General features: G+C 46.2%; 5 protein-coding genes across 5 annotated transcripts; 2 read left to right on the forward strand and 3 right to left on the reverse strand.

Annotated features, from left to right (window-relative positions):
- Positions 1-729: 729 nt before the first annotated feature.
- On the reverse strand, positions 730-1,187 carry N7496_006041 (uncharacterized protein; the record flags this gene model as incomplete). The annotated part of the gene is made up of 2 exons (XM_056698970.1): positions 730-902; positions 998-1,187. 2 exons carry the CDS (start codon positions 1,185-1,187, stop codon positions 730-732), a joined length of 363 nt encoding a protein of 120 aa, XP_056554383.1.
- A 361-nt stretch (positions 1,188-1,548) lies between these two features.
- Positions 1,549-2,175, forward strand: N7496_006042 (profilin; the record flags this gene model as incomplete). Its single annotated transcript, XM_056698971.1, has 4 exons — positions 1,549-1,564; positions 1,659-1,786; positions 1,848-1,982; positions 2,041-2,175. 4 exons carry the CDS (start codon positions 1,549-1,551, stop codon positions 2,173-2,175), a joined length of 414 nt encoding a protein of 137 aa, XP_056554384.1.
- A 355-nt stretch (positions 2,176-2,530) lies between these two features.
- Positions 2,531-4,195, reverse strand: N7496_006043 (F0F1 ATP synthase subunit alpha; the record flags this gene model as incomplete). Its single annotated transcript, XM_056698972.1, has 1 exon — positions 2,531-4,195. The coding sequence occupies one exon, from the start codon at positions 4,193-4,195 to the stop codon at positions 2,531-2,533; it is 1,665 nt and encodes a 554-aa protein (XP_056554385.1).
- Positions 4,196-5,635: 1,440 nt separating this feature from the next.
- Positions 5,636-7,165, forward strand: N7496_006044 (H(+)-transporting V1 sector ATPase subunit A; the record flags this gene model as incomplete). Its single annotated transcript, XM_056698973.1, has 3 exons — positions 5,636-6,106; positions 6,162-7,058; positions 7,109-7,165. Coding segments are annotated over 3 exons (1,425 nt in total), but the record flags the coding sequence as incomplete, so codon positions are not given.
- Positions 7,166-7,515: 350 nt separating this feature from the next.
- Positions 7,516-8,103, reverse strand: N7496_006045 (SBDS family protein; the record flags this gene model as incomplete). Its single annotated transcript, XM_056698974.1, has 3 exons — positions 7,516-7,572; positions 7,691-7,814; positions 7,940-8,103. The coding sequence occupies 3 exons, from the start codon at positions 8,101-8,103 to the stop codon at positions 7,516-7,518; spliced, it is 345 nt and encodes a 114-aa protein (XP_056554387.1).
- Between the last annotated feature and the right edge of the window lie 5,488 nt (positions 8,104-13,591).

Consider the following 13,591-nt stretch of genomic DNA (forward strand, 5'->3'; position numbering starts at 1 on the left):
GGTGTATTATGCCGTATTCAACAGCTGGTTAAAAATGTCACGAGAGGCGGTTGGGGCCAGAGAGCGTATCCCAAGGAGGACTACGGAAGATGGAAGAAATGACTGAGATAAACGAGGTGGCCGAGGATTGAATGAAGTGGTCGATTCTTTGGGGATGGACCGGCATTTCTGCTATTGGCACGCAGTCGACAAGAGGGAAGCGGGAAATCTTAACTGTTAAGAGATTCGGACCATATACAAGAAGAAAATTAATGCATCAGCCTCGATAAGGGTCTAGGTCCAACGTGGTTTCTTACTAGCAATTTTGCATGCACAATGGGCCATGCTAGGCACTTTTTTGGCGCATGGCCCATTGTACATGCTTTCCCTCGCTTTTGCCTTTTCCCCTTGGCCTTCCCTCTATCAACGCAGTCTCCTTATTTGACAACGGCACGCTGAACATTACATCATAATGACATGTCGTGGCTATATTTCGACGGTTCCGTGGTATTAGAAGCTCAGTCCACTTACCAGCCGATGGGTAATCGTCATAGCGAGGGTCCTTAGAAATGTAATTTTTTGAAAGGGCCGGTTTCATCCCATGGATAGAGCAAAGCAAAAGTAAATATTTTCCATGGCTCATCTTACAGGCGCACCCAACTGGCCATCGTATATTTGACCATTGCAACATATTCCATATCATGTCATAATACGAAACATTCAAGAGCCAATGCGGGTATCCAAACGAATTCAACGCTTCTCGTAACGGTTCGCCATATCTTTATTATGGCGTTTGACATCTTTTGATTCGGATTTAGGGTCCAATTCGCCACCCTCGGTATTGGGCCCTTCACGGTGCATTTTGAGGCTGTAGTATTCATCATGTTCTTTAGCTCCGTCTGTTGCGCTGGGCTGTGGGAGTTCTAAAGTATTAGATATTTCGTCAGCAACATTATGTAATACAAAACAACTATAAAAGATCCATGATGCAGTAACCAATAAGTAGAGGTACTGTTACCTTTGCTGTTTGAATAATCCTCGTTTGAATCGGCGTCCGGCGGTCTTTCAGTATCGTTCTCACGAAGTTCTGCCTTGTTCGCCAGACGCTGGGCTTGAATAAAAATAGCCATACCTGCAGGGCGGGCTATATTGCGTTGACAGCAGCAAGAGCTCAAAGAGCTTGTTCGCGCGCATCGTGTAAGACTCATTTGGTATAGGCTCTGCATTATGAAAATCTGGACAACAGCATGCTGCCGACATACGGAATGGAAAGAATTTATTATTTTAAGACTGGAGCTTGGCCTTGGCTGTGGCAAAGCTTAGGTCTGGTAGCTTGCGTGCTCTGATCATATGATGTTCGGATGCAAACAAGATTTACAAACCCATCCCACCCAAGTTACGACCAGTCCTAGCTTCTGTCCCCACCAATACATTTCTAGTGCAATTCTCCTGAGTACGCGTCTTTTGAGGGCATAGGTTAAAGCTCATATACTGCGTAGAATCCCTCCCAGTGATACTCCTTGAGCAACCAAAGCAACTATCTAGCCAACTGAGATAGCAAAATTCATGATGAACACCTGGCAGGGTAAGTTAATTGGTTATAGAAGCTGAACTACCGAAATCTCTAACATTAGTCAGGGCTTTTAGAAGCAAAGTACCGCCGTCTCCACCTAACCTAGTTAAGCGGCTAATCTTACTAATCACTTTTGGTGCTGGGTCTAGCCTGATTTCTAATGGCGCAGCGACAGACGCTGCTCTCTTTGATGCCGAGAATGGGGGTGTTTGGGCGATTTCGCCTGGCTATATGGTACGTTGATCTAACTGAGCATGTCGACCTTTGTGAGCACTGGAGTTAATGAGATAGATAGGTCCACCAAGGCGAACTCCATGATCTTATAGATCTCTTTAGGAACCCTGGCTCTGCTTCAAAACAAGGCATCGTTGTGGATGGCAAAAACTACATGTGCATTCAAGCCGATGACAAGTTTATATATGGGAGAATGGTAAGATTAGACTTTGGATCTTCATTTATCCGACATTATACTAATTATACATGTCTAGAACATGACAGGGATTGTTTGTGCTAAAACAGATAAGTTGATCATCCTAGCTTACTATGATGAGAACAAAATGCCCGGAGAAACTGCTCTTGCGGTTGAGAAAACAGCCGACAAGTTCAGAGAGCTAGGATACTAGGTAATAACATAAAAGTTCATGTCATCTAAGAATGTGGTATTAGTTTCAGAAGTTTTTCGTGAGGGTGAAGTAGAGTAGACTACGAATTTCAAAACTAAATAGCTGCGTTAAAAGATTATTTGGTATGTATACGAGGATACTGTAGAGGATTCGATATATATTTCATATTTTCCCCTAGAAGTATAGACAAATTTCGAGTGCTCAGGTAGCGGAATGTACTTAATCAGGCCGATCCAGGCCTGTTCCCGCCTATCTGAATAAACGTGTAAAGATTGTGAATAGAAATCTTCCAGGAATCAAGCATCAAAACAAAATAGATTCAACGGCGAGTAGTGCTCTCGGAATAACTCATAGTTTATGAGAAAGCTTTATTGAAGGCGACAATGACCTCCATAGTTTGAGCTTCTAGGTCATTGCTTAATTTGCCTTCATCTTCGATCCTGGAGAGCATCCCTGGCTTGTTGTGTCTGCAGTGGGCGAGAAACTCAGCTTCCCAATCCATAATCCTGTTAACAGGTATATTATCAAGAAGACCATGGATACCAGCATAGATCAAGGGTACCATTTCATTGACAGGCATAGGAGCGTACTGTTTTTGTTTTAAAAGCTCCATCAGACGCTCTCCACGTCGAAGAGTTTGCTTCGTGGCGGCATCCAGATCCGAGCCTAGCTGAGAAAAGGCCGCAACTTCGCGATATTGGGCCAAAAATAGCTTGAGGGAACTGGCAACTTGTTTCATGGATTTGAGTTGCGCGGCAGAGCCAACACGAGACACGGAAAGTCCAACATTGACCGCGGGACGGATGCCCTTATAGAAGAGTTCGGATTCCAAAAATATCTGCCCGTCTGTTATGGAGATCACATTGGTAGGGATGTACGCAGAAACATCACCGCCCTGAGTCTCAACGATAGGAAGGGCGGTAAGAGAGCCGCCACCATGCTTATCGTTCAATTTTGCTGCACGCTCCAAAAGACGTGAATGGAGGTAGAAAACATCTCCAGGGTAAGCCTCACGGCCAGGGGGCCGGCGAAGCAACAGCGACATTTGACGGTAGGCCACTGCATGCTTTGATAGATCATCATAAACAATAATAGCATGTCTGCCGCTGTCTCGAAACCACTCCCCCATAGCACAGCCAGCAAAGGGAGCAAGGTATTGTAGAGGAGCAGCTTCCGAGGCCGTAGCTGCGACAATGATCGAGTATTTCATGGCATCATTTTCTTCAAGAGTCTTGACAAGCTGGGCCACAGTAGAGCGTTTCTGGCCGATAGCGACGTAAATACAGTACAGCCTGTCGGATTCAGTGGAGGAGCTATTCCACCTTCTCTGATTTAGGATAGTGTCTAGAGTGATGGCCGTCTTCCCAGTTTGACGGTCCCCAATGACCAGCTCACGCTGACCACGGCCAATTGGCACCATAGCATCAATTGCTTTTATACCAGTCTGAACAGGTTGATTGACGGAATGTCGAGGTAAAATCCCAGGAGCCTTGAGCTGAGCCCGCCGCTTCTCGGTAGTTTTGATGGGCCCTTTGCCATCGATTGGACTTCCGAGTGCGTCAACCACTCGTCCCAGCATCTCAAGGCCGACGGGAATATCAATAATCTCGCCAGTCCGCTTGACAGTATCTTCCTGTTTGACAAGGCGATCCGAACCGAAGAGCACGATACCGACACGAGCAGCTTCCAGGTTCATGCACATACCCTTCACACCGGACGGAAATTCGACCAGCTCTTCAGCTTGGATATTGGTTAATCCACGGGCGCGAACGATACCATCACCAACAGACAATACTCGGCCTGTCTCTGTTAACTTAGTATCATCCTCAATGCCGTGTATTCGGCGTTCCAACGTTGAAGAGACTTCATTGGATCCAGCCTTGGCGTTAATAGCATATGAACGAAATTGCTTGTGAAATTTCGTCCAATCTGGTGTTGAGCCATAGAATGACCTGCTGATCTTAAAGATAGAAGCACCATCGACGGTGCGATGAAATAGCCGCGAGGTGGGGTTGGGCATATCGAGCTAAATTCCACGATGTTAATGATAAGACCTCGCAGAAGTCGGGAGAAAAGATGAGGTTAACGGATCCCTAAATTATGACGTAACTATGACTTTGACTATGAGAATTAACTTTCTAGTCAACTTACCTGTCTATTTTCCGACATACTTTGTCTTGAGTCCGTCCAGCCTTTGTTAGCAGTGGGGTAAGCTATGGTAGAATTGTCTGCGATTATGACTGCACACACATATTGTGCACTAGTATGCGGGTAGTGACGTATAACTAGCAGAGTCATATGACTGACTGCCATAGTTAACGTAATCCACAAGCGACCCGTACACACAAGCGAGCCGTACACCCTCCCTCATTAGAAAATCCTAAAGTCGATTATTTTAACCAACACTAATTAATTCAACTAAATATACCGATTTTTACATACATTAATCCTGTGGCCAATCTCCCTACACCCACTACACCTAGGCGGAGCCCTCTTTGCTGGTTCATCTGCCTGAATAGGCAATTCGACCTCCGCATGCGAATCTATCTCATCGTCTTCCACTGGCTGGTTTGGCTGCTCAACTAGCTGCATAGCTTCTTCAATAGTTAAACCCTCTTCGCAGGGTATCTTCTTGGTTGACCGATTACGCTTTTTGACCATCTTCTCATTCGCCATGCGTAGATTCGTGATATCCTCTGCTAGTAAAGCGCCGCCGTGTAGCGCTAGAGCGCACCCCTTGATTATCTGGTCTAACATCTCTTTTGATGGGCTCGGAGGGCTATTTGACCGCCGCTTTAGTAGATCTTTCAACATAGAAGCTTGCTTGAATAGCTGAGCGGCCGTTCTAGGCGTTTGTGGTGTGAATTGGCTAGATCTGCTGCTTGGCCGGCTGCCTGGTGGTGTTGGAGTTCGTAGAGAGATATTAAGCTTGTTAAGCACTCTCTCAGCATCTAATGGTACTAGACCACTAGCAGCGAAGCTATTTTTGATAGTAGGATTGGTTGATTGGAACGCTTCTAGGCGCGCGTGCTGGTAATCCACTAAGAAATCGTGCTTGTCGATATGGTTATATCCTCTACGCGCAAGATCGCTAACGAAGCGACCGTACGCGCGCTTAACCACTGCAAAACACCCAACATCTAGTGGTTGTAGTAGATGCGATGAGTGTGCAGGCATACAAAGAGGTATAATGTCGTTTTCTGTGCAGATTCGGTCGAATTGGGGTGTAAGATGGCTACCATGGCCATCAAGAATTAATAGCCGAAATCGCCCACGTACGCGCGAATTTGTATATGGGATAAAGATCTTTTGTAGCCACCGGAGGGTAATCTCATTGGTAGTCTAACCGTTATTAGAGACAAGACCGTTGGAAGCTATATCGTCCCTGGCAAAAACCATCTACATCCCATGTGGCATTGATGTCCCGTCACTCAACCGTGAAAAATCTTGGAATTTCAAGCCGGGAACTTTCAGAGTGGGAGATCACATCACAGGTGGCGATATCTGGGGAAGTGTCATCGAGAATAATTTACTTGATGACCACAAAATCATGCTTCCGCCGCGTGCGAGGGGACAGATTACCCGAATAGCAGAGGCGGGTAGCTATACAGTCACAGAGAAGCTTTTGGCAGTTAAGTTTAACGGGAAAACCACCGAGTATAGCATGATGCACGTTTGGCCGGTGCGTGTTTCTCGGCCAGTTACTGAGAGATTGCGCTGCGGTGCCCCGTTACTCACTGGACAGAGGACCCTAGATGCTCTCTTCCCATGTGCCCAGGGCGGTACAGTATGTATCCCCGGTGCGTTCGGAAGTGGCAAGACCGTCATCAGCCAAAGCATTTCCAAATTCTTGAATAGTGATATTGTCGTATACGTTGGCTGTGGGGAGCGTGGTAATGAAATGGCTGAGGTCTTGATGGAGTTTTCTATGGTATGTTGGCGATCCGGCACGGACGTTGATTTTAAGGATCTAATTTGAAACCCAGCGGTCAATAAAGCTTGAGGGGAAATCAGAGCCTATACTGAAGCGATCTTGTCTCATCGCCAACACCTCTAACATGCCTGTCGCCGCTCGTGAAGCTTCAATCTACACTGCTATCACTATCTCGGAGTATTTCCGTGATCAAGGAAAAAACGTAACGTTGATGGCCGATTCTACCTCTCGTTGGGCTGAAGCCTTACGTGAAATATCTGGTCGCCTAGGTGAAATGCCTGCGGATCAAGGGTTCCCTGCGTATCTCGGATCCAAGCTGGCTTCCTTCTATGAACGTGCTGGACAGATCGTGGCTCCTGGCAGCCCGAAAAGAAAGGGTAGCGTCAGTATTGTTGGTGCGGTGAGCCCTCCCGGTGGAGACTTTTCAGACCCCGTCACCAGCTGTACTCTTGGCATTGTTCAGGTATTTTGGGGCCTTGATACAAAGCTAGCGCAAAGAAAGCACTTTCCATCCGTCAACATCGCGTTATCCTACAGCAAATACCTAGCAGTATTGGATGAATACTACGAGAAAGAACACCCTGGCTTTCCCCAGCTGAGGGACAAGATAAAAGAGCTGCTCTATTCCTCTCACAACTTGAAACAGCTCACACAGCTAGTCGGCAAGGCTGCACTCGATGACCACGACAGAATAACACTTGATGTGGCTTCACTGGTTGAAGAAGGCTTTCTACAGCAGAACGGATACAGTGAGTATGACGAATTTTGCCCTTTATGGAAAACTAAGTATATGATGAAAGCTTTTATACGTTTTCATGATGAGAGCCAACGAATCATATCTGAGGGTCATAACTGGGCAAAAATCAAACAACTCACCGGTGGGATTTTAAGCACACTCCGAAATATGAAGTTTGAGATACCTGATGATGAGGACACTGTTTCATTCAAGGTAGGGAGCGCCCAAAGTTGCTTTATTAATTTAGCCTGACACCTTGACAGTACGATAATTTCCTGCGAAAAATGTCAGAAAAGTTTGTCTCCATTTCCAACCAGTGATAGTGCCCACAGAGAAATGGACGCCGATACCTAATTTCCTGATATTTCAATCTATGTTGCAACTCCATGGACTCACCAATTCATTTACTTCATTATTATAAGTTCAGTCGAGCCTTACCAACCAACACTAGACAAATTCACCGAAACGAAAGCCCGCTGCCTTTAGGAAACAGCGTTGACACGGACATCAGCTAGCTAAATAGACTTCCGGCTACTTTTGAAAACAGTATTGTGCACTAGGTTGAAGCTCTTTGATCAAAACAGCTTGAATATGACCACCATAATCAATAGATGAAACGATAATCAGTCACCAACCAAATTGATATCCGTAATCTGCTTTCTTAGAGGTCTTAATGAATACCTCGTGGTCCCTGGCATTCGTTTTTGATTCCTTGTCGCTCAGAATTCTGTATGCGACCTGGTGGTTAGGGCTTGTCTTCAAGAGCAAGGTATTAAGTCTTGGTATCGGCATCGGTAATGAATATGGATAATGATTTGCGATACAAACGAGAAATCAGTACTTACGACACTCTCCTGGATTTCTCCTTTCTCCAAAATGTGAAATATGACCTCTCGGTCATTGGATGTTCCGAACTCGTGCTCAAGAGTATCCCTGCTGGCTTCATTATGTATCCCTTGAGGTCCATGTCTGCAAGGTCGCAAGGTTCCATTAGCACATAGCCTTGTGTGCGCCTAAAAGGCATTCATTACTAGGCTGACAGATATTCCCTGGACTCGGGTAAAGCATATGGATAAATGAAAACAGGCACCTACTGATGTGAAGTAAATATCTTCCACCCATCCATCACCTGCGCAAGTGGGAGTGTATGATCTTTCTTCCAGTTCTGCGCCGCGGTAATGTCCCCAACGAAAATAACGAAGTCTTCGGTCCGGCCCTTATAGTAAACCTTGGACTGCCTTGTATTCCCTCGGGTCATTCTGAATGGTGGTAGTGCAGATTTGTATCCGCTATATCAGATAGTTGTTGTGACAAGATAAGTAGCGTGGAAAGATAGCAAAGACAACATTCATGCAACATCCTCAGAATGCAGCGAAAACAATAATCGAGAAACACAGGGGTGGCAATATCGGCAGTTTTCGATAAGCCCCGTTGTCATGATGATGCAAGGGAACCGAGAGCCACAAGGTTGATACGGGGATCCCGGTCGATCTCGACCGGGTTGCGTACGATGCCCGTCTCTGGAGTTGATGGGCGGGAGACATCGGGACAATTTTGAGCGTAGTATGCTTGCTGTAAGGTATGTCCTACTTAGAATCGAGTTATGGAGACTGAGATCGTGAGAAGGTTTTGGACTAGATACCGCAACTTATACGGATGTCAGCAAGTAAGGGTTTCTAGGGACATGTTACTGTATCTTAGGTTGGTACTGAGATTAATTTCACCTCTAGCTTAAATGAGATTATTTCGAAACATCTTTCACCGGTCGGACTCGGTGAATTCCATCAAAATCTTGAGAAGGCCAAAAACCATAGAATCTTCATTTGCAATCACAATTCATTTCCGCAAATTCGGCCAATAATAGTGATGTAGTATCCATGATTTGCCAAGATGCCTCGCAGGTGTGACCGTTGAAAAATAAGTGACGATTTGAACACTGTTTTTTGAGCATAGTTAGTGGCGCATAATGTAGTGATGAAACAAGAATATGTATAACTTCTTATTAACAGCTTTAGACTACAGCATGAGCATAAGCTAAAGCTTTCAGAATTAGCCTTAGATAGCGCACCCTCTAACTGTTGAAAACAAACAGAAAAGTAAATATTGTCAGTTGAGCAAAAGTAAATAGGGATAAAGTAGACGTTGATAGGGCGGTCATAGAAAGAGTCAATATTTGAGCAGATTCAGGTGCATTTGTTCAATCAGGTTTCACCATTTAGCAGTTGTCACCAACACCGTTTGACGAGACCGAAGCTAATTAAACGGTGGTTTTGGTGATTTTGGTTGAACCCCACATCTTGCTGCCTTGAGTCATCGGTCACGTGGAGTTCGGGGTCTATGGGGTCCCCCAAGAACAGGAAAATGAAGAACTGAAATTTCTTCGGATCGTCTTGAAGGCAGGCTCACGTAATCCTTCCTCTCTGGAAAGCTAACTCCCAGACCAGCTAACCGGCCCCTTTCATAAATTACAATTTATGAAAGGGGCCGGTTAGCCCGAAAATGCTACTGTGCGGGATCATCGACGAACTGACCCGATCGATTGAGAATAATGCAACGGCCGTTATCCGTGTCTTGATTTATTCACTGGTCGAGAAGCAGCCATCACTTCTCTCCCATGTACGAAGCCGGTACGACCAAGCGGGAAGACGCTGTTTGAGGACGTAAACGCGTGGAATGCGCTCTCAAAAATCTTCAACAATATTTTGAAAGATCGGGCCTTACGGGATACTTATTTGGTGATCGATGCGCTAGACGAATGCACAACAGACCTTTATTTCCTACTGGACTTGGTTGTTCAGCAATCGTCCACCTATTCGCACGTGAAGTGGATTGTCTCGAGCCGCAACTGGCCTGGTATCGAAGAGCGTCTGAATACTTCAATTCAGACAGCACCTATCTCATTAGAGTTAAACGAGACATCCGTATCTAACGCTGTGCTACAGTTCATTCGGCATAAGATTGACCAATTGGCAGAAGCCAAAATTATAAAGATGAACTCCGTGATGCTGTTTACCGTGACATATCATCACAGTCACAAGGCACTTTCCTCTGGGTCGCCCTAGTTTGCCAGGATCTCACCAGGACATCGCGGAGGCATGTCCTTAAAAAGCGTAAGGAGTTCCCTCCCGGGCTTGACGCTTTATATAGCCGAATGATCGATCAGGCTCAAAAGTCGGACGATGCTGAACTTTGTAAGCGAATACTGGCCTGCATGTCAATTGTGTATCGGCCTATCGCTGTTGACGAAGTAATCACCCTGGTTGAAATACCCGATGAGCTATCTGATGACTATGAAGGTCTAATAGATGTTATTGCAACTTGTGGGTCATTTCTGACTGTCCGAGAGAACATGGTCTCGTTCGTCCATCAGTCTGCGAATGAATTCCTCCTCAAAAATGCGAGCAACGAGATATTTTGAAAGGAGAAAAAAACCGAGCATCTTACCATCTTCTATCGGTCTCTTCAAACTATGTCCAAGACCCTTCGACGCAACATTCTCAACCTCGAACCTTTTGATATCTTAACTGAATCTACACGACGAGGCTCGAGTCTTTTAACTGCCGCAAATTACGCATGTGTCTATTGGGTTGAGCACCTTCAGGAAGGATGGGGTGATAAAAATAACGATCGAAGCCTTGATGATGGATCATGCATTGATAACTTCCTTCGGCACAAGTATCTTCACTGGCTCGAATTTATCGGCACTTCAGGAAACGTTTCAGAGGGTGTAGTGGCTATGCCGATGCTTGAAAACTTCCTTCAGGTGAGTAAATATCAACGTTCAGAACAATACCGTCATATCTAATCAATCGCTCTCTTATAGAGGGAAGGAACGTCACAGGCCATGCTAGACCGAGTTCAAGATGCATCACGTTTTATCCGATACTTTGGACATACGATTGAAAGCAGTCCCCTTCAAGTATACAGTTCGGGTCTCACTTTTAGCCCGATCAGAAGTATAACGAGGATAGGATATCTGAAAGACAAACCAGACTGGATTTTGAACAACCCAGCTGTTGACGAGAGCTGGAGTTTGTGTCTCCAAACTTTTGAGGGACATAGTGATATAATTTTCTCGATTGCCTGGTCACCAGATAGAAGCCGACTCGCTTCAGCGTCCGCTGATGATACCCTCAGGATCTGGGACCAGGCCACCGGTCAGTGTTCATTCATTATCGAAGGACATGGTTGCTTGGAAACGCCAATTACCTGGTCACCAGATGGGAACCGACTTACATCAGCCTCGGATGATAAAACCGTCAGAATCTGGGATCTGGCTACCAGGAAATGTACGTCCATTGTTAGGGGCCATAGTGACTCGGTGACGTCGATCGCCTGGTCACCAGATGGAAGCCGACTCACATCGGCTTCATATGATAAAACTATTAGGATCTGGGATTCAATTACAGGCCAATGCATGTCTACCCTTAGGGGGCATAGTCACTCGGTCAGGTTGGTAATATGGTCGCCGGATCAAAGGCAACTTAAATCAGCCTCTGAAGAATCCACCGTCAGGATATGGGACCCAGCTACCGGCCAGTGCATGTATACCCTTGTAGGGCATAGTGACTCAGTCACGTCGATTGCCTGGTCGCCGGATGGGAGCCGTCTCGCATCAGCTTCGGTTGATAAGACCGTCAGGATCTGGGACCCCGCCACCGGCCAGTGCGTGTCAACCCTAGATAGGCATAGTGATTCGGTTAACTCGCTCGCTTGGTCGCCAGATGGAAGCCGACTCACATCAGTGTCGTACGATAACACTATTAGGATCTGGAATCGGGCCTTAGGACTATGCACGGCTATCCTTAATGGGCACAGTGACTCGGTAATGTCAGTGACTTGGTCACCACATGGACACCGACTTGCCTCTATATCTAGCGATGACACTATCGGGATCTGGGATCCAGCCACTAGCGAGTGTTCTATACGCTCTCTGGGCATAGTCGCTTAATCCGGTCAATTTCCTGGTCACCAGATGGAAGCCAACTTGCATCAGCGTCCTTTGATAGACCCATCAGGATCTAGGCGCCACAGTGCCGGCGCCCGTGAGTCAGTCGTCTGCAGTGCCGTTAACCTGGTCGGATCTATTGTCTTGAGAGTTTCTGCGAGGGGAAACCGGAAACGTGAGCCTTTATTATTTCTGCATCTCTGGGGCTGTGGTAATATAGCCCAGATAGGACGTTCACATGGCAAACTGTGTAGCTGGGCGACGGTGCGTTGGGCTCGGTGGCAAAGACAAAGACAGGTGGGAAGGATGTGCGCTTCTACTTCCAGGGTCGTTGTGGCTACTGTTCAGAACGCTGACAGGACTCAGATCAACGCGGCTCTCTACACGGTGCTCAGGTGTCGCAGACGAGTCTTGTCTCTTAGAGTGTTGTACCACACGGTCGAAGCGTAGTCTAGGACTGGTGTGACGCATATAAAAATGGCCTCTAAGGCCTTGGCGGTTGGCCAAGGAAGAGAGTCGAAGAGTGTACTGGTGAACCCGATTTCGAGAAATCTGTACGTAGCCACGCAATGCGTCGATTGCGGCAATTTGTTTTGAATGTCGTAAAGAAAAACCTGGTCCGCACGAGGCCTTTTGGTCAGGGCTGGCAATGGTGTTTTCGGTTCGCGAGCGGCCGCGGTTGATGCACTATTCTGCTCCTCAGCCAAGCGTGCCTTCATCTATTGATACACGTTGAATTTCGACAATCATCATGATATTAAGAGTCAGGCTAGTTTTTCCGACGCTGTCTAGGAGTAAAGTGGGTAGGGAAAATTCTGTTCAACCAATATAAGTGGCATGTATACTGTGCTCTACGTCATGTCGCACCTCGGAGGAAAATGGAAACCAAAATGGAAACCCAATTTTCTACTGTAGAATTCTAAGAGGGAGTATTTAAAATACTGTAGCATCAACTCCACGATCTTTCTGCCCTCTTCACTGCTCTGTCAATACGTTTGCTAATATTTCCCCGAAGGAGAATAGCTCTCCCAGTTTCCGAGTACGTTAACGATACCCCTCCTGATATTCTCAAAGGCATGGCCATAATATAATACCAATGCCTCCTGACTGGCATGCCGGCGCTCCAGGGCCTGTAATTCCTGGCATAAGTGGATGTTTGAAGCACGAAGTACCTCATTTTCTTTCTCAAGTCTTGTGATGTGGTTCTTCTTTTCGGTATATCGGCCCCAATATTCTGAAAATAGTCCAAGGATGTCCATTGCGTGCCGTACATGTTGTAAATTGCCCTCATTTAACCAGTCTAACTCCTCAAGCAGCGGCTTAAATGGGTCCGGTGTGTATTGTCTTTGATCATCAAAACATGGCAAGTTTGGCAACTATCACCTATGTCAGTACAAATCTCACTCTCTTAAGAAAGACTTACCGGCCATTGATCCATGCTCTGTCTCGCTACATGAAGGGCCGAACAATCCTGGTTATCTAGCGGTGCGTATGGGGTCTCCGTTTTGACTTCATCAGCCTCTGATTCGTGTTCATGACCCGGGCTAGCCATTGCTAACAAAGCTGAAGACGGTACTGCGGATGGCTCATCTTCGAAGGGAAACCTTCATTTATAACACAGATCGGCTTATAGGTTTGATTCAAGGTCATTCCTGATCAAGTCATTGATCAGCTTCGAGTATTCAAACCGCAGAGAGCGTTATTCCCAGAAAATGATTTTTGCTCGGTTCCAGCAATTTGCGGCCCGCCATACTTGTTTTTGGACACTTAAGCAGAACTATAGTCACACCCGGGTCTG

The sequence above is a fragment of the Penicillium cataractarum genome, assembly GCF_028827025.1.
Source record: "Penicillium cataractarum strain IBT 29864 chromosome Unknown utg000005l, whole genome shotgun sequence".
Taxonomy (NCBI): Eukaryota; Fungi; Ascomycota; class Eurotiomycetes; order Eurotiales; family Aspergillaceae; genus Penicillium; species Penicillium cataractarum.